General features: G+C 48.2%; 1 protein-coding gene across 1 annotated transcript in view; it reads right to left on the bottom strand.

Moving 5' to 3' along the window:
- Nucleotides 1-2,951: 2,951 nt before the first annotated feature.
- CDK12 (cyclin dependent kinase 12) overlaps nucleotides 2,952-24,191 on the bottom strand; it is a 125,367-nt gene continuing 104,127 nt past the window's right edge. The window contains exons 12-14 of the mRNA XM_075350127.1: nucleotides 20,723-20,925; nucleotides 20,108-20,542; nucleotides 2,952-4,485 (exon numbers count right to left, since the gene is read on the bottom strand). Of these exons, the coding sequence (XP_075206242.1) occupies nucleotides 3,800-4,485; nucleotides 20,108-20,542; nucleotides 20,723-20,925 (1,324 nt within the window). The 3' untranslated portion in view covers nucleotides 2,952-3,799. The remainder of the gene's footprint in view (nucleotides 4,486-20,107; nucleotides 20,543-20,722; nucleotides 20,926-24,191) is intronic.

Below are 24,191 nucleotides of genomic sequence, written 5' to 3'. Positions count from 1 at the left end.
GGCCGTTCTGAAGAATGGAGTCGGAGGACGAGAACAGAACACTGTCCTGTGCACGTGAGCACAATGTCCGTCACCCACCGGTCTGTGACCTGTGGCAGCTAAATGTCGCCAAAGGCGGGGGAGTCTGCCATCAACCGCGGATGCGGAGAGAGAGAGAGAGAGCTGAGAGTCCTGAGGAGACCGCCTTGGTAGCGGTTCCTCCGACCGCCTTCCTTGGGCGAGATTGAGCCCGTCCGGAATCTGAGCCCGTCTGAGGTTTTGTAGCCCTTTTGCACGAGGACAATTGGGACCTGCCGGAGCTTGGGAAGGACCGAAACCTCGACTGTACTTTTAGGACAGCATTAACAGGGTAAGTCGTAGTGCAGACATTGCGGGGTTACGGACGCCTCTGCGGTACAGATGTCCCTGCTCAAGGTCAGCTGCGCAAGAACAGCAGAAAAGGTTAGGTTGCCAATACGGCTGTGGATGCCGGAGCAACCGACACGCCGATAGCCTCCTAGACAGATTTCAACCAGAGTCCATCTGTCTGTGAATGGCATCTTGAAGTGAAGCCCCATCTCCAGTGCAACTATGGCTCTATATGCAAGCCTGGAGATTGGAGAATCCACCTTTGGACCCTGGGTCCAGCGCTGACCACGTCAGGGGAAAAAAGGGATAACGTGTATCCTAAAAACGTTTGGAGAAGACGCTTATCTGGTAAGCGTGGTGTTCCTGGACTGCTTCTCTGAAGTCAGCGTGGCCAGAAAAATACTCAATATCTGCGTGAGACACTGAAAAGGAACTTCTCCTGTTCGTCTCCTATCTCCACTGGGGGAGCTGAGGGAGAAAGATCCAACCTTCCATTGGTGGACGGTATAGGATCATTCCGTATGGCGTTACCACCCGGTGTATCCGGATTGAGAGCGATGTCAGTATCAAAGCCCTGAAGAGCTGCCTTTTGTTCAAGTAGATTGCCCATGGGTGCAAGTCTCTATATTATGACTACTCCGTCCCTGTCCATGGACAGGGTTGACAGGAGGTTTCTTTGGCCACAACTAGTAGAGCCCCGGCAGACGAAGTGCTAGAGACCCCGGCAGACGACGTGCTACAGCACTGAAAACTGTGTTGCTTTTTTGCCGCTGCCGACTAGCTATCTAGAAGTATATAGCCAAGATTGGTGACCGTACATTGCAATGTATAGCATACAGGCATAAAGTACAAATGACCACTGCAGCACAAGCAATACAAGCAGCATAGAAGCCTGTGCCCTGGCACCCCTGCTCTTCTGCTGCTGTATACTAGTCATCTAGGGGAATATAGCCCAGAAGAGTGACCCTACAGTGCAATGTATAGCATACAAGCACAAGTACAAATGAACACTGCAGCACATGCAATCCAAGCAGCATAGAAGCCTGTGCCCTGGCACCTCTGCTCTTCTGCTGCTGTAGACTGGTCATCTAGGGGAATATAGCCCAGAAGAGTGACCATACAGTGCAATGTATAGCATACAAGCACAAGTACAAATGCACACTGCAGCCCATGCAATACAAGCAGCATAGAAAAAAACCTGTGCCCCAGCACCCTTGGTTTTCTGCTGCTGTAGTCTAGCCATTCCAGAAGAATATAGCTAAGACTAGCGACTGTACAGTGCAATGTATAGCATATCAGCATAAACACAAATGAACACCTCAGTCGTGCAATACAAGCAGCCTAGAAAGCCTGTGCTCTAGCACACCTGCTTTCCTGCTGCTGATGTGTCGCTCCCCAAGCGGGCATATAGCGACCTATGTAGTTAAAAACAACACATGTATACACTGCAGTTATATCGTGGTCAGCACTATGTGTGCCTCTTACCGCCCGCCTATAAGCGGGTGTATGATCGCCACTGTCCTGCCTCGGTGCCCCGAGCTCTGCAGTAATGGCTGCCGGCTTCTTCCCCAGCTCGTGTGAGTAGGGGCGGGCCGTGGGCGTGCCCCCAAGGCAGAGCGGGAATCCGGCGTCCGACAGAGTGCAGTGAGAGGGCTGGAGCATGTAAAAAGGCTCCAGCCCTCGGCGCTGCTGATTGCTCAGCGCCTGTCCCCTTCCCTGAGTGACAGGGAGGGGGCGGGAACGAAGCGGCACTAGGCCGCAGCAGCCGGGGACTGGAGTTATAAGCGCCGCCGCCGTAAAAGCGCGGTCGGCGCCCAGTCCCCGGCGAACTACAAGTCCCAAGCCGCGCCGCCGCTCCCGGAGCGTCCGGCGCGGTAGTTCCCAAAACACAAAGTCACTCAGCAAAGCTGCAGTGACTGTAACCCTTTACTGTCCCCGGCGCACTAGCACACCCAGCAAGTCTGGAGTGTGCTGTGCCTGTGTGTACGGGGACACAGAGTACCTGTAATGGTGCAGGGCCATGTCCCTGAACGGTACTCCAGCTCCACATCCAGCAGGTTCAAATGGGTCTGTGGATGGAGCCCGGCGTCAGAGCTTTGAGGCCGGCAGGATCCCACTTCCTCAGAGCCCCTCAGGGGGATGTGGAAGGAAAGCAGCATGTGGGCTCCAGCCTCCGTACCAGCAATAGGTACCTCAACCTTACAACACCATCCAGGGGTGAGAAGGGAGCATGCTGGGGACACTATATGTGTCCTCTTTTCTTCCATCCGAAATAGTCAGCAGCTACTGCTGACTAAAATCTGTGGAGCTATGCGTGGATGTCTGACCTCCTTCGCACACAAAGCTAAAACTGGAGAACCCGTGATACCACGGGGGGGTATAGCCAGAGGGGGAGGGGCCTTGCACTTTTTAGTGTAGTGCTTTGTGTGGCCTCCGGAGGGCAGTAGCTATACCCCAATCGTCTGGGTCTCCCAATAGAGCGCTGAAGAAATTGCAAAAAGGTGTCTGAGGTCAATCCCATGTATACGGCTTACTATTATAGTAAATGAACAATAAAAGGTTCCTAACAGCAAAATCACTTAGTAACCATGTAAAACACCAAATTTCATTTTAGCCATTTGTGTTTATTCATCTAGGCTCTTTTAACAGCTGAAAACAAAAAAAAGGAAAAAAAAAATAACCCAAAACCCTTTCACGATGTCAATTGCATTTCATAGTAAATGAAAAAGGGAGGCAAAAAAAGTGGAATTTGAGTCACAGTGGCCTAAAAAGCCCTAAAAAAATAAACTTAAAGTACAAACTTCATAGGGCATCACAATACCTGTCCAGTCTGTTTTCTTAGATCTCCGTAAAATCAGACAATTTTTTGCCAAATTTGAGGTAAATGAAAAAGTGGCGCAGATTAGAGAACAGTGAGAAGTTGAATGTATAATCCAGCAGTTTATGACACATAGAAAGAAAAATGGGCATAAAATAAAATGTTTTTACACAGCCAGCTGCATTCATGTGGTCTCTCTCCAGTTAGTTTCCCGAGCGATACCACTTACCACTTAAATTCCCATAAGGGTCTATACGCAACAGAATCAGCATGGTGAGCCCTTTAGCGGCAGAAGAGATTACTTGAAACACATAACCTGTATTACACAGTCTGCATAACCATCTTACAATATGGATACTTGCCATTTCTGATGAACCGTCACAAAATAGAAAAATGAATACAGGATGAACAAACTAAGTCAAAAGATGAGTTGTCCAACACATATCGGTGGAGCAGCAATGAACCATTCTTAAGTCAGCATCCCTTTTTTCACACCCCTTTTTGCAACCCCAACTAAATTTCAAGGCTCTGTGGGTATAGAATTGCAGCCATTACAATCAGCCACATTGTATCTGTCACCCTTATGGGAAGCAGATTGGAAGGATGGAGGTTTCATGGCAAAGTCATTGGATTTCAGTAAGGGACTCCTCGTCCCCGGCCTCCTCTCGGAGTTGCACGGGTTGGTGCTCTGAATGCCTTGCTGAAAGCCTGAGAAGGAGCAGCCCAAGTTTGGTTTGTACCTGCTGCAGTCTCTGACTCCAACTCATTGTAATTAGAGATTTTGGCTTCTTGGTAAAGGTGAGAATTGTTACTGCTCCCCTCTTTTTGTCCAGTTGGAGGCACTGTGCCGGAGTGCATTCCTAGAGGGACCCTTGTAAACCTGAGGTCTTGATCTCCTGGGAATTGCAGGGATCCTGTTCCCTGGTAACCACTGGTTTCCCCCAGTTGTGCTGGGAATGTCCTGCTTTTAGCTACTGACTGAGGGGAACACTGCCCGAGTGGCTGCCCTGAGTCTCTGTCATCGGAGTCTACATTATATACATCCTCTGCGCCCTCAGAGTTGAAAGTCCTAGAGGACAGTTTTCGGGAAAAGTCTGAGGGTAGTTCGTGACCGTCTCTAACCCCCTTCACAGGGTCTGGGTCCGCATCAGAAGTACATTGTTGTATTTGGGCCGTTGTTACCACTGGATTCACATCTGCAGCATCTCCCTCTGGAATGGGTGGTGGAGGCGGGGGACCCGGTGGCTCAGGTGGTCTCTTTTCTGGTGGCAGGATACGAGGGTGAGAAGCTGGGGAAAGGTTACCTCCTTTGACACCATCTTTAAAAATGCATATAGATAATAGAAAAAAACAAAAAAAAAAAAAAACACATTTACAAATGGAAGCAGACACTGCTTGTGAATGCAAAAGAGAACGACATTATAGAATACATTACAGGCTTGACAACTAGGGTGCTTGGTACTTGTAAAGAGCAGTTGGTGCTCAGATGGGCTCTACTCGTGTACAGAATATAATGGAAGTCAATGGGGAACGTGAGTATTTTTGCAGAAGATCTTCCAGAAATATTCCTATGTTCTCCATAGACTTCCATTACACTCGGTAAACGAGTTGAGTCCATCTGAGAGTCAAAGAAGGGAATTTTGTTTACTTACCGTAAATTCCTTTTCTTCTAGCTCCAATTGGGAGACCCAGACAATTGGGTGTATAGCTATTGCCTCTGGAGGCCACACAAAGTATTACACTTAAAAGTGTAAGGCCCCTCCCCTTCTGGCTATACACCCCCAGTGGGATCACTGGCTCACCAGTTTTAGTGCCAAAGCAAGAAGGAGGAAAGCCAATAACTGGTTTAAAGACCAATTCAATCCGAGGAAACATCGGAGAACTGAACCATACCACATGAACAACATGTGTACCCGAAAAAACAGAAAAACCCCGAGAAAACAGGGCGGGTGCTGGGTCTCCCAATTGGAGCTAGAAGAAAAGGAATTTACGGTAAGTAAACAAAATTCCCTTCTTCTTTGTCGCTCCATTGGGAGACCCAGACAATTGGGATGTCCAAAAGCAATCCCTGGGTGGGTAAAAGAATACCTCATGATAGGGCCGTCAAACGGCCCTCTCCTACAGGTGGCCAACCGCCGCCTGAATGACTTATCTACCTAGGCTGGCGTCTGCCGAAGCGTAGGTATGCATCTGATAATGCTTGGTAAAAGTAAGTAGACTCGACCAGGTGGGTGCCTGACACACCTGCTGAGCCGTAGCCTGGTGCCGTAATGCCCAGGATGCACCCACGGCTCTGGTAGAATGGGCCTTCGGCCTTGAGAGAACCAGAAGCCCAGTAGAACTGTAGGTTTCAAGAATTGGTTCCTCGAGCCCCCGAGCAAGGGTGGATCTGGAAGCTTGCGACTGTTTACGCCGACCAGCGACAAGGACAAAGAGTGCATCCGGGTGGCGCAGGAGCGCCATGCGGGAAGTAGAACCTGAGTGCTCTCACCAGAACCAACAGATGCAAATCTTTCTGAAATTGATGGACTGGACGAGGACACAAAGAAGGTGAGGTGATATCCTGATTGATATGAAAATGGGATACCACCTTAGGGAGAAATTCCGGAACCGGACGCAGAACTACCCTGTCCTGGTGAAGGACCAGGAAGGGAGTTTGTATGAGAGCGTTGCTAGCTCGGAAACTCTCCTAAGAGACGAGACCGTTACTAGAAGGCCACTTCCCGTGAAAAACGGGAAGGGAGACATCCTTCAAAGGCTCGAAAGGCGGCATCTGGAGAGCAATTAGAACCTTGTTCAGATCTCAGGGCTCTAACGGCCGCTTGTACGGAGTGCTGAGAAGACAAACTCCCCGTAGGAACGTGCGTACCTGAGGAAGTCGTCGTTTCTGAAAAAACACAGATAGCGCTGAGACTTGTCCCTAAAGGGAACTGAGCGACAACCCATTTTCCTACCTAGATTGCAGGAAGGAAGGAAACATAGACGATGCAACCGGCCAGGGAGAAACACCCTGCGCCGAGCACCGAGATAAGAACATCTTCCACGTCCTGTGGTCAATCTTGGCGGACGTTGGTATGCTAGCCTGTCTCATGGTGGCAACCACGTCCTGAGGTAATCCTGACGACACTAGGTTCCAGGACTCAATGCCACACCATCCGGTTGAGGGCCGTAGAATTCAAATGGAAGAATGGCCCTTGAGACAGCCAGTCTGATTGGTCTGGTAGTGCCCCCGGTTAGCCTACCGTGAGGCACCACAGAACCGAGTACCACAACATCCTCGGCCAATTTGTAGCGACGAGGATGGCGCGGCCGCAGTCGGTCTTGATCTAGCGCAGTACTCTGGGCAACAATGCCAGAGGTGGCACCTAAGGTAGCTGGAACTGCGACCAATGCTGAACTAAGGCGTTTGCCGCCAGAGCTCGATGATTGTGAAACCGTGCCATGAAGCTGGCACATTGTTGTTGTGCCGTGACGCCATTAGATCGACGTCCGGCCTCTGTCAGCGGCGCCAGATCTCCTGAAACCCGTCCGGGTGAGGAGACCATACTCTTTCGGCCACACCTCAGCGACTTAGGAAGTCAGCTTCCTAGTTTCCACACTTGGGATGTGAATTGTGGATATGGTGGATGCCGCGTCTTCCACCCACATCAGAACCTGCCGGACTTCCTGGAAGGCTTGCCGGTTGCGCGTTCTTCCTTGGTGGTTGATGTATGCCACCGCTGTGGAGCTGTCCGACTGAAGTCGGATATGCTTGCTTTCCAGCCGCTGTTGGAAGGATTGTAGGGCAAGATACACTGCTCTGTGTTCAAGAACATTGATCTGAAGAGTGGACTCTTGCTGAGTCCACGTACCCTGAGCGCTGTAGTGGAGAAAAACTGCTCCCCACCCTGATAGACTCGCGTCTGTCGTAACTATCGCCCAGGACGGGGATAGGAAGGACCTTCTTTTTGACCAAGAGGTGAGAAGAAGCCACCACCGTAGAGATTCCTTGGCCGCCTGAGAAAGAACGACGACTCTGTTGAGGGACGTCGACTCCTCGTCCCATTGGCGGAGAATGTCCCATTGTAGTGGACGCAGTAAAACTGCGCGAAAGGAACTGCCTCCATTGCTACCATCTTACGTAGGAAGTGCATGAGGCGTCTCAATGTGTGCGACTGGTTCTTAAAGAAGAGCTTGCAGCCCGTAGTGAATGCTGTTTGTCTAGCGGCAGCTTCACTATCGCTGAGAGAGTAAGAAACTCTATGCCTAGATATGTTATCGATAGGGTCGGGGTCGGATCTGACTTTAAAAAGTTGATGATCCACCCAAAACTCTAGAGAGTCTCCAGCGCAACGTTCGGGCAGTGTTGGCATGTTTCCTAAGAGAGTGCCTTGACAAGTAGATCGTCTAAATACGGGACCACAGAGTGACCCTGAGAGTGCAGGACTGTGACTACTGCTGCCCTGACCTTGGCGAAGACCAGTTGGACTGTCGCTAGCCGGAAGGTAGAGCTACGAACAGAGGGTGTTCGTCTCCTATAACGAAGCGTAGAAACGCTAGTGCTCTGGATCAATCGGCACGTGTGGATAAGCATCCTTGATGCCTAATGATGCTAGGAAATATCCTTGAGACCTTGAGGCGATGACATGGCGGAGGGATTCCATCCGGAACCGCCTGGTGTCCACGAGCTTGCTGAGCATTTTTAGATCCAGAACGGGACGGAACGGCCCGTTGTTATAGGTACCGCAAAGAATTTGGGGTAAAAACCGTGACCTTGTTCCTGAAGAGGAACGGGGGTCATCACTCTTTCTGCCTATAGAGTGCACCCTGTTTGCAGAAGAGCAGCGGCCCGGCCGGGAGGTGGAGAAATTCTGAAGAATCGAGTTGGAGGACGAGAAGTGAGCTCTATCCTGTACCCGTGAGACAGAATGTCTCACACTCAATGGTCATTGACCTATGGCAGCTAAATATCGCCAAGGCGGGAGAGCCTGCTACCGACCGAGGCCGCAAGTCATGAGGAAGCCGCCTTGGAAGCGGGTTTTCAGACTGTCGCTTTTTTGGGCGAGACTGAGCCCGCTAAGAATCTTAGCTCCTCTGATCCTTTTGAGTCCACATTGGACGAGGAAAAATGGGACCTGCCCGAGCCTCGAAAAGGCCGAAAACCCCGACTGCCTCTTGCTCTGTTGGGGTTTGTTGTGTCCGGGCTGAGGAAAGGATGAATCCTTACCCCTGGACTGTTTGATGGTTACATCCAACGCTCACCAAACAGTCGGTCAGCAGAAAAAGGCAACTGGTTAGGCAACCTTTTTTGGAAGCAGAATCTGCCTTCCATTCACTTAACGAGCAGACCAGGCTCTGCTTAAAAACACGGAGTAGCGGAGGCTACCGCCGCACGGTTCGCAGAGTCCAGGACAACCTGAATCGCGTAAGAAACAAATGCAGACATTTGAGAGGTTAAGGATGCCACCTGCGGCACAGATGTACGTGTAACCGTGTCAATCTGTGTAAGACAAGCTGAAATAGCTTGGAGTGCCCCAAGGGAGAGAATGCCGGAGCCAACGGTGCGCCGACAGCCTCATAGATGGCTTTCGACCAGAGATCCATCTGTCTGTCAGTGGCATCTTTGAGTTTGCAGTTCCATCTCCCACTGCAACTATGGATCTAGCTACAAGCCTGGAGATTGGAGGATGCCGCTCGGGACATTGGGTCCAGTCCTTGACCAAGTCAGGGGACAGGGATAACGTGTATCCTAAGCCGTTTGGAGAAGCGCATATCTGGATAAGCGTGGTGTTCCTGGACTGCCTCTCTGAAGGCAGAGTGGTCCAGAAAAATACGTGAAGCTGACTCCTCCACTGGAGGAGCTGTGAGAAATAACCCACATTCTATAGATGGACGCTATAAGATTATTTACTATGGCGTCACAATCAGGTGTATCCAGATTGAGAGCGGTCTCAGGATCAGAATCCTGAGCCGCTACTTCCGCCTCATTACACAGCGAGTCCTTCTGTTAGGACCCTGATGAAACCGAGGCCGCTCATAGCGAGCCCACTTAGGCTGTCTGGGACTGACGTCCGTGCAGAGCCGTGACTCTGGGATGCGTGTGACATTCCCGGAGCTGTTAGTTATTCACACTGAGGGGGGCCATGGATCAATGATTCAACAGTGCCCATATTGTGAGAGACATGTCCGGACTGCTAGGCTTCTAGTATCATAGCCATAGTCTCAGAAAAACTGTCAGTAAATACTGCAGACACCGTCCTCATCCCCTGGCCATTAGTGCATACAATGGGAGTCTATGTACCTGCCGGCCGTATAGCCGTACATGCTGTACCAGCTGTATAGAAAAACATGTGGTTCTGCACCTTTGTTTTACACAGAGAATATGCTGATAACTTCTCCGCATAATCCAGGAGGGTATATACAACGTGCGACCAAACAGTGCAATGTATATAGTACAAGCATATCTATAAGTGCACTTCTTAGTGGGGTTAGCACCACAGGTGCTGCTTAACGCCTGTTACAGCGATTGTGTGACTATCAGAATGCCAGGGTCTTCCACACTTGTCTCTGTATCGTACAGAAACTGACACTAATGGCTGCCGGTGTCCTTGTAGAGAAGGAAGCCGTGGGCGTGCCTGAGAAAGTGCGGGAATCCGGACTCACAGTGCACACAGTGAGAGGGGTGGAGTATGCAAAACATACTCCAGCTCTCAGCTCTGCTCTATGCAGCGTCACGCCCCTACCCTGACTGTCAGGGCTGTGGGCGGTAACGAAGGGAGCTAGGCCCAGAAGCCGGGGACTCGAGTTAACAGCGCGGCCGCCGTAAAAGCGCGGGCCGCGCTGAAGTCCCCGGCGCACCACAAGTGCCAGCCGCGCCGCAGTTCCAGCGGCCGGCGCGACCGATTCATAGAAGTGGCCAGCGTCCCGCCCCTCTCCTGACTGGCAGGTCTGGGGGCGGGGAACGAACGGAAGCAGGCCGCAAAAACCGGGGACTCTAGTTATCAGCGCGGCCGCCGTAAAAGCGCGGGCCGCGCTGAAGTCCCCGGCGCACCACAAGTGCCAGCCGCGCCGCTGCCAGCGGCCGGCGCGACCGATTCCTGGAAGTGGCCAGCGTCCCGCCCCTCTCCTGACTGGCAGGTCTGGGGGCGGGGGGAACGAACGGAAGTAGGCCGCAAAAGCCGGGGACTCTAGTTATCAGCGCGGCCGCCGTAAAAGCGCAGGCCGCGCTGAAGTCCCCGGCGCACTACAAGTGCCAGCCGCGCCGCAGTCCCAGCGGCCGGCGCGACCAATTCCCATAAGTGAGCCTGCTTCAGCAAAGCTGAATGAGGCCATGGCACAGGCGCCGCAGCGCTGATGTCCCCCGGCGCACTACAACACCCAGCATGCTGCGGTGTGAGCGCCAAATGCACGGGGACACAGAGTACCTTGAGGAAGCAGGGCCATGTCCCTGATGTACTCCGCTCCATCCAGCATCTTCTCCAGGGGCTGTAGATGGAGCACGGTCTCAGTGCCTGGAGACCGGTAAATCCCACTTCACCCAGAGCCCTGTAAAAAGGGATGGGGAAGGAATCAGCATGTGGGCTCCTGCCGCCGTACCCGCAATGGGTACCTCAACCTTACAAACACCTCCGACATACAGTGGGGTGAGAAGGGAGCATGCTGGGGACACTATATGTGTCCTCTTTTCTTCCATCCGACATAGTCAGCAGCTGCTGCTGACTAAAAAGTGGAGCTATGCGTGGATGTGTTGCCTCCTTCGCACAAAGCACAAAACTGGTGAGCCAGTGATCCCACTGGGGGTGTATAGCCAGAAGGGGAGGGGCCTTACACTTTTAAGTGTAATACTTTGTGTGGCCTCCAGAGGCAATAGCTATACACCCAATTGTCTGGGTCTCCCAATGGAGCGACAAAGAAAGGTTTGTTACACGTACAGAGCACCAGAGCTTCTCATTCGCGCTGCCTTCTTAACCGGGTGCACCTTGCAAATATATCCTCTTCGTTTGGCCTTTGGTTCCACAGTGTACTTGAGCCAGGTTAGAGGTTCCCGGTCATGCGCTGTGTCGGGTGTTTGCTTGCCGGCTTTAGACGCGCTCTGCACATGACTAAAAACCTCTAACCTGGCTCAATTACACTGCGGAACCAAAGACCAAATGGAAAGGACATATTTGTAAGGTGCACCCGGTTAGGAAGACTGCGCTAATGAGAAAAGCGCACGCGCAGGATTTCTAGGCGGGTAACGTTGACGTCGCTCATGTAAATCCATAGGCATCACGCCCACGGGGGCGAAGCAACGCCAGAAGACTATACCCTCTGCTCATTTATATAGAGAACACACAAGCTATAAAACGTTTTGTTTGGTTTTTTTTTTTTTTTTACACATTCATTTTACACAATATTACAACATCGGGATGGGTAGGAAGGGTTTCTAGATCACACATCACCCTGCTTGTAGGTCAGAACGCATATAGGACCTGACAGGTTCCCTTTAATCTTAAGTTTGTTCTCAGTCGAGTCAATGAGAAAACTAAGCAAAATAATTTAATACATTGCCCCACACCCCATACAGAACACTGCTACTTCTCCAAACGGGACTTGACACTCCCGTTCTGGTAGTTATGGGGTGTCAGACCCAACAATTTGATATGACCTAGTCTATGGATAGATATTAACTAGGTATAACCAGAATCTATTTACCCCTGTAATTCCACTTCTGCCACTTCAACCATTTCTGCAGGACTAGACGAGATGGCATCCTGCTCACCGGTCACCTAATCTGCCAATAAGTGGACTCAGTGCTCAGGACATCATCCCTTCCAATCTGTCCAAAATAGAGGTATCCTGCGGATAAAGAGTGCAGATAGAGTCTTATCTGGGGAGATTTGACAAGAAAACAGGTAAGGTACTCACCTGTATAAGTTGTACTAGTCACAACTCCTACATAAGCATAAAATGGCGTCTGCTGCAGCCCCAGAGTGTGAAAGAAGGAAACCGGGATATGCTGCGCTGACAAACCGTTGCTTAATTTCTCTTTTATTTAATCAGGGTCTACGCGTTTCGGAGGACGCAACCTCCTTCAGGACAATTATTGCAAAAAAATAAACCAGTTTGTTGATTTTTTTGCAATAATTGTCCTGAAGGAGGCTGCATCCTCCGAAACGCATAGACCTGATTGAATAAGAGAAATTAATCAACTTCTTGATGTTTGAGGTCAGCGTGGCAAATCCCGGTTTCCTTCTTCCCCATTTGTAACCTGTCCAAAATGTGAGTTCAGAGTACTGCCCATTATCTAAACTAGCCATATTGCCCTAAGCTACCAATTATAGTGCAATTTTCATATTTATGGAGTTTTGTTTTGGTGTTTTTTTTGAACTTTTGACAGTTCATTTAGACGTGTCACACATTTTGATTAGTAGGGATCCAAGTGCTGATACCCCAACTGTTTGGACCTCGATCCCCTCACTAGCACCTCAAAAAAATCCCCTTGGCTGAGTGCAACATCATTAACTTTTACTGTTGATACCCCAACTAAATCGCTAGAACAAAAGGGGTAGGGGCAGAACATATTGTCACTTAATTTTTTCTTCTGTTTGGTGTTCCTTAAAAAGTCTGCAAATTTGAAAAGACTTCTTACATTACTCACTTCCTAATTATTATACCTGTCGTACCCAACTATTGCTATTACTATGATGCAGAATCTCTCTCCTTTATATTACTTATGACCAATATAACACTAAAGAGTAAATTAATATTATTAACATTCCAAGAGCAAGAACATTTAGATTTTTAGGCTGACATACCTGTATGAAGACTTGTTTTCTGCTGCACAATTTAGTTTTTATAAAAGCTGTATATTAGTGCGCAGAACTGGGTTTTGTTTGTTTTTTTTAAAGGCAGAAACAAAGCAACTCTGAAACTTACTTTTATGCCGTTCAATTTATAGTAGAAATATAATTGGTTTTCCACTAAATAATTTACTCATAAAAATTCAATTTTATTGTTACCCATTTTAAGACTGGACCACTTTCCCTTTTTACATGCGCAGCCACATTTTGTTCTCCAGACATCCATCTTAGGCTTCCGACACACTCACGTGAAAATCACGCATGTGCCGCGAGACACTTATTTACCCTGCGTGTTGCGTGCAGGTAAGTACGTGTCTCTGGTACGTGTGGGCCACGTGTGTTCTTCGTGTGCTATCCGCGATAACACAGTGAGAACCGGTAATTTGCATACTCATGTGGTCCTTCCTGCTGATCTTCGGTCTCCGGTCCTGCCCACTCCCCGCTGCTGCTGCTGCTGGCCGCAGTGAAGTGAATATTAAATGAGCATAATGAGCGGCGGTCGGCAGCAAGTGACAGCAGCAGCAGAGACAGGAGGGCTGGAGAAGGGGAGTTAAGATTTTCTTTTTTTTTTCTCTGACATGTGTGTTTTCTCCGGCATGTGAGAGACAGGACCGCATCCACACTACATCCGTGTGGTACGGGTGAAGGCCGTGTGACAGCCGTGCTGCGGGAGAATACGTGGACATGTCAGCGTGTTGAAAAACGCACACACTTACAAACGGACACACGTTCCGTGTTGTTTTACGTGTGTGTGCCTGCTACAATAGGGTAGCATTGCTGTACGTGTCACCGTGCCGCCGGTACGTGCAAAAAATGGCAAACACGTACCGGCGGCACGGATGTGTGTCGCAGGCCTTAAGTGGCCTGCAACAATTTCTGTAATTTGTGAGGTCATCATACATATAATATAATTCCGCCTCTTGTCTGCACTGCAGAGCTGACCTGGGTCTTTTAGGACCCAGCAGCTCCTGCCCACCTCTCCCCCTCCCGGTGACAATATAATTGCTGGGCCAGGAAGTGTAAGGGCTGTCAATGCTACCTAAACTGTATAGTTTACAAAGCACTTGTTCCACGCTGTGTGTAATAATAACAATAATTAGGCTATTGGGAATCCCAGCCATCTTAAAGCAGTTTTCCCATTATTGCAGCTGCATGATCTCCATGTAGTCGCTAAGTCTGCAATGACACCTCTTTAAATGTCCTTGCAGAGACACATTTGCAGACTGGCCATACCTTTTAGGTTGTTAAGGCCGGTTTTACATTTGCGTTGTTTCGACGCAAACGGACTCCGTCACTAATGTAGTACAGTTCATTTATTTACAGTGTAAGCGCAACACCATGTGGACACGTGCGGGTAGTGCAGGAAGCATGCTGTCGCTCTTCCACTGTAAATAAATGAACTGTACTATAAATAGTGACGGAGCCTGTTTGCATCGAAACAACGCAAGTGTGAAACCGGCCTAAGACGTCTGCTAATTATTAAAGGGAACCAGTCACGTAAAAAGATGTGATTAAGCTGCAGGTTAACAGCATTCTGACGCTGTGTGGCCACTGCAGTGAGAGCCCTACTGCTGGATTTATCTTTATTCTGCCTTGCAGCCGCATTCTTTCAGTCATAGGGTGTCACCACTGACTATGCATAAAGAGGTGACTGAAGCTGTGCAAGCCACTCCCCTATGACTGAAAGCCAGTGGTTGATGTGAGGAAAAAAGTTCACTACCTCCCACAACTCTTAAAAGGTTACTAGAGTTTTTTTTTTTTTTTTAACATGACAGGATCACTTTTAAAAAGGGACTTCACTGTGTATGATGCACCACAATACTTTTCTATTGCAGCGTAATGGGCCTGTTATCCTATTAGAAAGTGTAGGAAGCGTTTAAAACAGTTCTTCCCCTAGTCTCAAAATGAGGGCAAAGCCATCACATTATGATTGGAGGGCTCAAACGTCTGGGACTCAGTGATTGAGAAAATGAATGCAATGCTGTGTGCGGTTCTTAGGGCAGTTTCACATTTGCGCTGTTTTGACGGAAACTGGCTCCGTTACACATACAGTACAGTTCATTTATTTACAGTGGAAGCGCGACATCATGTGGACACATGCGGGTACTGCATGAAAGACACAACCCGCATGGTTTCGCGCTTCAACTGTAAATAAATGAACTGTACGGCATATGTGACGGATCCCGTTTCGTCAAAACAATGCAAGCGTGAAACGGCCCTTAGTCATAGTTGCACAGAAGCCCCAGCAGGCATGTGAAGAGGAGCCAGGCTGCAGTTTCCTCAATTGGAAGCTACAATGGTACTGTATATTCTTCATTCTCAGGATCAGTAATGGTCTGAGGTTGGACCCTTACAAAATAGTGTCATATCCTAGTGATATTCTTCAAACCTCATCCTTGAATTATCCTTTCACTTGGGAAAAAAAAAAATGTTATACAAATTTTCATGCAAAGATAAAGCACATGGGAGGGTTAGCTGCTTAGAAAATATTATGTCTACCAGCAAATATCTGTAAGTACATGCACACTAGGCCTATGTTTGTTTAGGTGGAGAAATGAACCTCTTAATAATGAGGCTATTCTAATTAAAAAAACAAAAAACAAAACCTTTGACACTGAATGTGCAAAATGATATTGTGTTTCGCAAACATTAATCTAAACCTTGACTGAGATATTTAGTTTTGAGTCACGGTCAACTGTGAAAGAATCCTTAAAATAAATCTCCTGACTTGTAACTTAGGCTAGTATCCGCTGTATTGCGTTGTGTGATGGATGTGTTGCATATAGTGGCACAACGGATGCTGCAAAACAACGGAATCAGATTTTTTTTTTTTTTTTTTACAGTTTACCGGCGGCAGCCGCCAGGAGGTTAGATGACATCATTACCTGTTGTGACGATCTCCTCTTCACTCCTGTCACCGCTGTCACTGCAGTCTATGCCTGCTGCGTTCTCATGTCACTAGCGGTGACGTCACGGGTGATACTGCTGAGAACACGGCGGTTATAGAAGGCAGTGACATCGCTGACAGGAGTGAAGAGATCATCACCGCAGGTAATAATCTCATCTAACATCCTGATGGCAGCGCTCGTGATCCCCTGCAGTGACCTGGACTATTGATGTTAGCTCAGGTCACTGCATTACTCTCCCAGCCAATGGGGAACATTCTGTTCTGCATTGACTGGGACAGTGACTATGGTATGGATAGTCATGTGTCCCCCTTATTGGATTACGCCGGACCCGGATTTGATTGTTCTTTTCAATAAATTGGTGAAAGAGGGAATGTTTTGTGGAGTGTTTTTTCAAATAAAAAACTTTTTTTGTTGTCTATTGTTTTTTTATTACTGACTGGGTTGGTGATGTCTGGTATCTGAGACGCGTAACATCACGAACCCCAGGGCTTGATGCCAGGTGACATTACACATCTGGCATCAACCCCATATATTACCCCGTTTGCCACCGCACCAGGGCAATGGGATGAGTTGGGTAAAAGCGCCAGGATTGGCACATCTAATGGATGCGCCACTTCTGGGGCGGCTGCGGCCTGCTATTTTTAGGCTGGGGAGTGTCCAATAACAGTGGACTTCCCTAGTCTGAGAATACCAGACCACGGCTGTCTGCTTTACCTCGGCTGGTGATCCAATTTGGGGGGGACCCCATGTTTTTTGTTTTAAATTATTTATTTAATTTAAAATATAGCGTGGCGTGCCCTCTGTTTTGGATTATCAGCCAAGGTGAAGCTGCCAGCTATGGTCTGCAGGCTGCAGCCGTCTGCTTTACCCTAGCTGGCTACAAAAGATAGGGGGGACCCCATGTCGTGGTTTTTTTTTTGTTTATTTTTTTGGCTAAATACAAAGCTAAGCACCCTTTAGTGCCACATGAAAAGTCACTAAAGTGTGCCAGCTCAGAATATGCAGGGGGGTAGGACATAATGAAGGGAATTTTGTTTACTTACCGTAAATTCCTTTTCTTCTAGCTCCTATTGGGAGACCCAGACAATTGGGTGTATAGCTTCTGCCTCCGGAGGCCACACAAAGTATTACACTTTAAAAAGTGTAACCCCTCCCCTCTGCCTATACACCCTCCCGTGGATCACGGGCTCCTCAGTTTTGGTGCAAAAGCAGGAAGGAGAAGACTTATGAATTGGTATAGGGTAAATTCAATCCGAAGGATGTTCGGAGAACTGAACCATGAACCAAAAGAACAATTCAACATGAACAACATGTGTACACAAAAGAACAACCAGCCCGAAGGGAACAGGGGCGGGTGCTGGGTCTCCCAATAGGAGCTAGAAGAAAAGGAATTTACGGTAAGTAAACAAAATTCCCTTCTTTGTCGCTCCATTGGGAGACCCAGACAATTGGGACGTCCAAAAGCAGTCCCTGGGTGGGTAAAAGAATACCTCAACAACAAGAGCCGAAACGGCCCTCCTCTTACAGGTGGGCAACCGCCGCCTGAAGGACTCGCCTACCTAGACTGGCGTCTGCCGAAGCATAGGTATGCACTTGATAGTGTTTCGTGAAAGTGTGCAGACTAGACCACGTAGCTGCCTGACACACCTGCTGAGCCGTAGCTCGGTGCTGCAATGCCCAGGACGCACCCACGGCTCTGGTAGAATGGGCTTTCAGCCCTGAAGGAAGCGGAAGCCCAGAAGAACGGTAGGCTTCGAGAATCGGTTCCTTGATCCACCGAGCCAAGGTTGACTTGGAAGCCTGCGAACCCTTACGCTGGCCAGCGACAAGGAAAAAGAGCGCATTTGAACGACGCAGGGGCGCCGTGCGAGACACGTAGAGCCGGAGTGCTCTCACCAGATCCAAAGAGTGCAAATCCTTTTCATATTGGTGAATTGGATTAGGGCAAAATGAAGGTAAGGAGATATCCTGATTGAGATGAAAAGTAGATACCACCTTAGGGAGAAATTCCGGAACCGGACGCAGAACCACCTTATCCTGGTGAAACACCAGGAAGGGGGCTTTGCATGATAGCGCTGCAAGCTCAGACACTCTCCGGAGTGATGTAATTGCCACTAGAAAGGCCACCTTTTGCGAAAGACGTGATAAAGAGACATCCCGCAGCGGCTCGAAAGGTGGTTTCTGAAGAGCCGTTAGCACCCTGTTAAGATCCCAGGGTTCCAGCGGACGCTTGTAAGGTGGGACTATGTGGCAAACTCCCTGCAGGAACGTGCGGACCTGCGGAAGCCTGGCTAGACGCTTTTGAAAAAATACGGAGAGCGCCGATACTTGGCCCTTGAGAGAGCCGAGTGACAAACCCTTGTCCATTCCGGATTGGAGGAATGAAAGAATGCATGAGTGGATGTGTGCCTCCTTCCACACAAAGCATAAAACTGAGGAGCCCGTGATCCACGGGAGGGTGTATAGGCAGAGGGGAGGGGTTACACTTTTTAAAGTGTAATACTTTGTGTGGCCTCCGGAGGCAGAAGCTATACACCCAATTGTCTGGGTCTCCCAATGGAGCGACAAAGAAATATGTCTTTCTCATCTATTATCTATCTATTCATCTATCCATCATCTATATGTCTATCTATCCCTCTATTCATTCACTCATTCCTCTATCTCTGTCTCTATATCTATCTATTCATCTCTATATCTACTCATCTATCTTTTTTGCAGCTTCCGTTTTTTGCGGTCCGCAAAAAAAACGGAAGGCACACGGATGAAACATGGATGCATCCGTGAAAAAAATGGACCGTTATTTTGCGGACCACAAAAACGGAACGGTCATGTGAATGTAGCCCACATGTGTTCCCTATGGGGGTAGGGGTCGGTACAGAACAATGGTGATGGGGGTCGGTACAGAGCGCCGTGTGTGTGTTTGTGTGCGTGGGTGGGGGGAGGGTTGCAGAGCCTGATGTGATGTGGGGCGGAGAGTTCGGTGTGTGTGTGTGTGTGTGTGTGTGTGTGTGTGTGTGTGTGTGTGTGTGTGTGTGTGTGTGTGTGTGTCTCTGTGGTGCAGAGCCCGATGTGGGCTGTTTTTTCCATTGCTAGAGTGATAATAGGTCAGGTGCTGGGCAGAATACTGACAGGGGGCGGGCATGCGGCGAGGCTGGACATTGAGGCCGGGCGGTGCCAGCTCTGACTGAGGTTTTGCCTAGGAAGTGGTCAGTTTGCTTGTGCTAAATGTAAACAAAGAGCTGCAGAGAATAAAGGGTGAATTCAAGAGGAACAAAAGATATAAAACAAAAAATAACAATGTAGGGGTGTTTTATATGACAATACAGCACAGAAACTCAAAATGTTTCGGTAAGCTAATGTCGGACAACTCCTTTAACACTTTAATGGCAGCACTGTCTTTGCTTCTCAATCTTAAGCCCTAGGTGTCCTAGTAAAAATAACATATCAGAGCAGGGTGACCGCTATAAGCCAGGATGGAAAGCAGAAGATATGGCCTTCACTCTGGCAGACCGGATACAGACAGGCATTATATACTCGGTCATCAATGACTGCATGGGAAGTGTCTAGCCCACTACTTCCACTGGCAATAGCAAATTCTTGTCAGGGCTTTTACGAAGCAAAGCCTGCATTGAACGGTTAATCATGGGGAAATTTAATTTGATGCTTTATTATTGATCTTTTCCTGCAAAAATAACTAAAAAGTGTGTATACTATACAAGTCCAGTGTGAACGCTACAAAACATGGTGGAAGAGAGGAAAGAGGAGAGGTTAGTTCATATTATGTGTGTGAATTGTTGGTGAACTAAGAGAAGGTGGTGTTTGGGGGAATAGAGAAAAAGGATGAAAAAGTGCAATACACAAGCGATGTGAATAGTTAGGCTTTCTTATTCCATTATTCACATGCCATCTACAATTCAATCTTTCAAGGTGCAATAAATGGTGGAAATAAAAAGATTAAAAGAGAATGGTTTCAATTTTACAGTTTATTATAAACCAAAATACATGAGTGTGAGGTCTCGGGATTCTCCACTCAAAACGCTAGAAAGCCAGCCTCTCCCTGTTGCATAGAAAACTACAGGAGTGCAAAGACAGATGTTTTATACACCAGGTCTTCACAGCCTCCTCAGTTATTAAAAATAAGGCCCTGCCGTGCCTACTTGTTTTAAATGCAGTGTGGATAAGATGGGTGACTCAGGGTGAGCAGAATTTACCTGCATCATCCTCCTCCAACACCGCGCTTTCCTCTTCTTCCTCTGGTCTTAACCGTACAGGTGGATTTACACCGCTCTGCTCTCCATTGCTTTCCCCAGGGGCTTCCGCCACCTCCTGAGGTTTGATGAACTGGCTCAAAAGCACAGCTAGGACGTTCTGCACATCTCCCTGAGTTGCCAGCTCCTCCACATCTGCTTGCTCTTGGGCTGGATTTTCTTTCTGGGCTTCAAGTGACTGAGCTGGTGCAGCAGTGGTAGTCAATGCAGTGATGGACTGGTTGAGCGCCTCCAGCTGCTGCTGCATGTCCGGATTAGCCTGAACGTTCAAGAGCTGGGAAATCTGGGCCACACTGAGGTCTGTTTGACTTTGGAGTAGATTCAGCAGGATAGCCAGTTCACTCTGATTTAGCTGCTGCGTAATATCCGCCAAAACAGCTAAAAAAGGAAGAAAATATTTTGTAAGATATATTAGATTACAACCTTTTAAATTGCATTTGGACTAAATCCAATAAAGGTTTACAACCTCAGCGCTTTCTGCAGTATTTCCAACAAATCAGACAGGTTTAAGTCGCCATTACACTACCATGTTGACAGCATATTTATACGTGCACTCACCAGAGTCTACTACACTAATCTCAGCCTTCACAGGTTCAGGGGGAGCAGGGCTATTGTTTTTTATAGGATCAGCTGCAGGGGCAGTCACACTTTCCTTTCGTGGAGCCTTAATGGCAGGAGGCTCCTCTATAATGATGCCACTCTGTCGTTGTCTTCTCCGTTTCTTACTCCAAAGTTCATGGCAGTCCTGCCAATGAGGGAGGCTGCAGGTGAAACGAGTCAGAAGAGAAGAAAAAAAAATAAATAAATCAGTAATAAAAAAAACCATATCATAGATATTGTACACATATTGCATGAGTGCATACATACTGTATATACACAATTATATAATATAGTGTATATACACACACATATATACATACACACACGCATATATATACTACATACATTCACGTGTGTATATAATATATATATATATATATATATATATTATACACACATGTGAATGTATGTAGTATATATATATATATATATATATATATATATATATATATATATATATATATATATATATATATATATATATATATATATACATATATACACATACATATATATATACACACATATATATACACATATATATATATATACACACATATATATATATATATATATATATATACACATACATACACACACACTACATACATTCACGTGTGTATATATATATATATATATATATATATATGTGCATGTATGTATATATGTGTATACGGATATGTGTATATATATATATATATATATATATATATATATATATATATATATATATATATATATATATATATATATATATATATATATATATATATATATATATATATATATATATATATATATATATATATATCTCTATCATACATACATACATACACATATATATATATATACACATGGCCTGATTCTAACGCATCGGGTATTCTAGAATTTATTGTGTAGTTACTGTATGATTTTTGATATAGATATAGATATAGAGATATATATATATATATATATATATATATATATATAATATATATAATATATATAGTTGTCTGCAGTTGCCAATTATTTGTGTAGTGCGCTGTAAATGTTCTGGGTGCTGTCTGGGTGTGGGGGGTGTGAGAGCGGTGTTTGTGTGTTGCGTTGTTTGTAGAGCGCTGTGTGTCTGCAGCGTTGTGTGTGTGTGTGTGTGTGTGTGTGTGTGTGTGTGTGTGTGTGTGTGTGTGTGTGTGTGTGTGTGTGTGTGTGTGTTGCGTTGTGTGTGCTGTGTTTGTGGAGCGCTGTGTGTCTGCAGCGGTGTGCGTGGTGCTGTATGTATTGCACGGTTTGTGTGGGTGTGTTTTGGGGGGAGGTATGTTTTGTGCAGTGCGCGCGCGCGCTGCGTGTGTGCGTGTGTGGAGTAGTCCTGGAGGTGAGGAGTATAATAGTAGGAATAGTCCTGGGGGGAGAGGAGGATAATCGGAGGAGTAGTCCTGGGGGGAGAGGAGTATAATAGGAGGAGTAGTCCTGGGGAGAGAGGAGTATAATAGGAGGAGTAGTCCTGGGGGTGAAGAGGATAATAGGAGGAGTAGTCCTGGGGGTGAAGAGGATAATAGGAGGAGTAGTCCTGGGGGTGAGGAGGATAACAGGAGGAATAGTCCTGGGGGTGAGGAGGATAACAGGAGGAATAGTCCTGGAGGAGAGGAGGATAATAGGAGGAATAGTCCTGGGGGAGAGGAGGATAATAGGAGGAATAGTCCTGGGGGGAGAGGAGGATAATAGGAGAAGTGGTCCTGGGGAAGGGGAGTATAATAGGAGGAGTAGTCCTGGAGGAGAGGTGTATAGGTGCCCAATGTGTGTGGGCGAGCGGGGCAGACGTGGGCGAGCGAGGCAGACGTGGCTGAGCGTGTGGGGGCGTGGCCGAGGGGGCATAGTGTGGGGGGCGTGGCTGAGGGGGGCAGAGGCCGAGCGGGGGGGAGGGGGGCATGGCCGATGGGACAACTATGCAAAGCGGTTTCCATAGTTACCTGATGTGTATCATGGTTATCAGCGTACGTGTGCCGGGAGACGGGGTATGCTAGTAAGCATGGTACACATCAGGTAAGTATTCAAAGAGACAGTGCTGGGTCACTTGATGGTCTCCTGCTGTGCAGCACGCATCAGCGTGTGACAGCGGGAGACCAACGATCTGAATGGGCAGGGAGCCGGCATACGCTGGTAACCATGGTACACAATATTACCCGATGTGTACCATGGTTACCAGCGTACCCCACCCCCCGCACGCACGGGAGCCCACACCAGTGTACGCCGGCAACCCCAGCAATGCGAGGGTATGTGTCGGCTGGGTTGCCGGCGTACGCTGGTGTGGGCTCCCGGGGGTACAGCACTCACCTGGGAGTCGGGGCTCAGCGTCGGGGGGCGGGGCCAGAGCGAGCGTGCAATGCGTGAGGGGGGCGGGGCGTGGCCGAGTTGCCAATGAGTGCAGGGGGCCAAGGCAAGAGGCCAATCCGTGCGGGGGGGCGGAGCCGTGGCGAGCGGCCAATGAGACGCTTGTCATGGTAATGACAGAATTTTGGAGCAAGACAGACAGACAGACAGAATAAGGCTGCTTTCACACTACGTTTTTTTAACATGCGTCATGAACGTTTTTTTGCTGCAAAAGTGGATCCTGCTTTTACAGCAAAAAAACGCATACAAAACGCATGTGTTATTTTGCAGGATCCTGTCACTTTAAGTTTATGGGCGGGCATTGGAGTCATGTGATCGGGAGTGAGGGGAATTGAACGTGACAGACTGGGAGCCGGCATCTAACAGCTGTGGAGGCTCGTAACCAAGGTAAGCATAGGGTAACTTGCTTGGATACGCGATATTTACATTGGTTACGAGCGTCTGCAGCTGCTAGGAGCCGGCTCCCTGCACACGTTACCAACGTAAACATCGGGTAACTAAGACCGCGGTTACCCGATCTTTACCTTGGTTACGAGCGTCCTCCGCTCTCAGGCAGGGGAGAGAGGAGAGAGAGGGAGGGGGAGGTAGGGAGGTGGAGAGAGAGAGAGGGAGGAAGGGAGAGAGGGAGGAAGGGAGAGAGGGAGGGGGAGAGAGGGAGGGAGGTGGAGAGAGAGGGAGGGAGGTGGAGAGAGGGAGGGAGGTGGAGAGAGGGAGGGAGGTGGAGAGAGGGAGGGGGAGAGAGGGGGAGAAGGAGAGGGAGGTGGAGAGAGGGACTGATCACCCGAGGCTGGTTTCTGTGCATGCTCAGTAGAGCAAGCAGGATCCTGTCTATCAGCCTGCCAGCGTTCACATGCGTTTGCATGCTGTTTAGTCAGGATCCAGCAATTTGCAGTATTTGGACGCAGCTCAAAAACGCTACAAGTAGCGTTTTTGAAATAAGTTAAAAAACTGCAAGTCGCTGGATCCTCACTATAACACACGCAAACGCAGGTGAACGCATGTTGACACGAGTCCATTGCAAATGCATTGAAATGAAAACGCATTTGCACTGGATCCG

This window comes from Anomaloglossus baeobatrachus, chromosome 5, assembly GCF_048569485.1.
Source record: "Anomaloglossus baeobatrachus isolate aAnoBae1 chromosome 5, aAnoBae1.hap1, whole genome shotgun sequence".
NCBI lineage: Eukaryota > Metazoa > Chordata > Amphibia > Anura > Aromobatidae > Anomaloglossus > Anomaloglossus baeobatrachus.
This window is presented reverse-complemented; position numbering and strand designations above follow the sequence as displayed.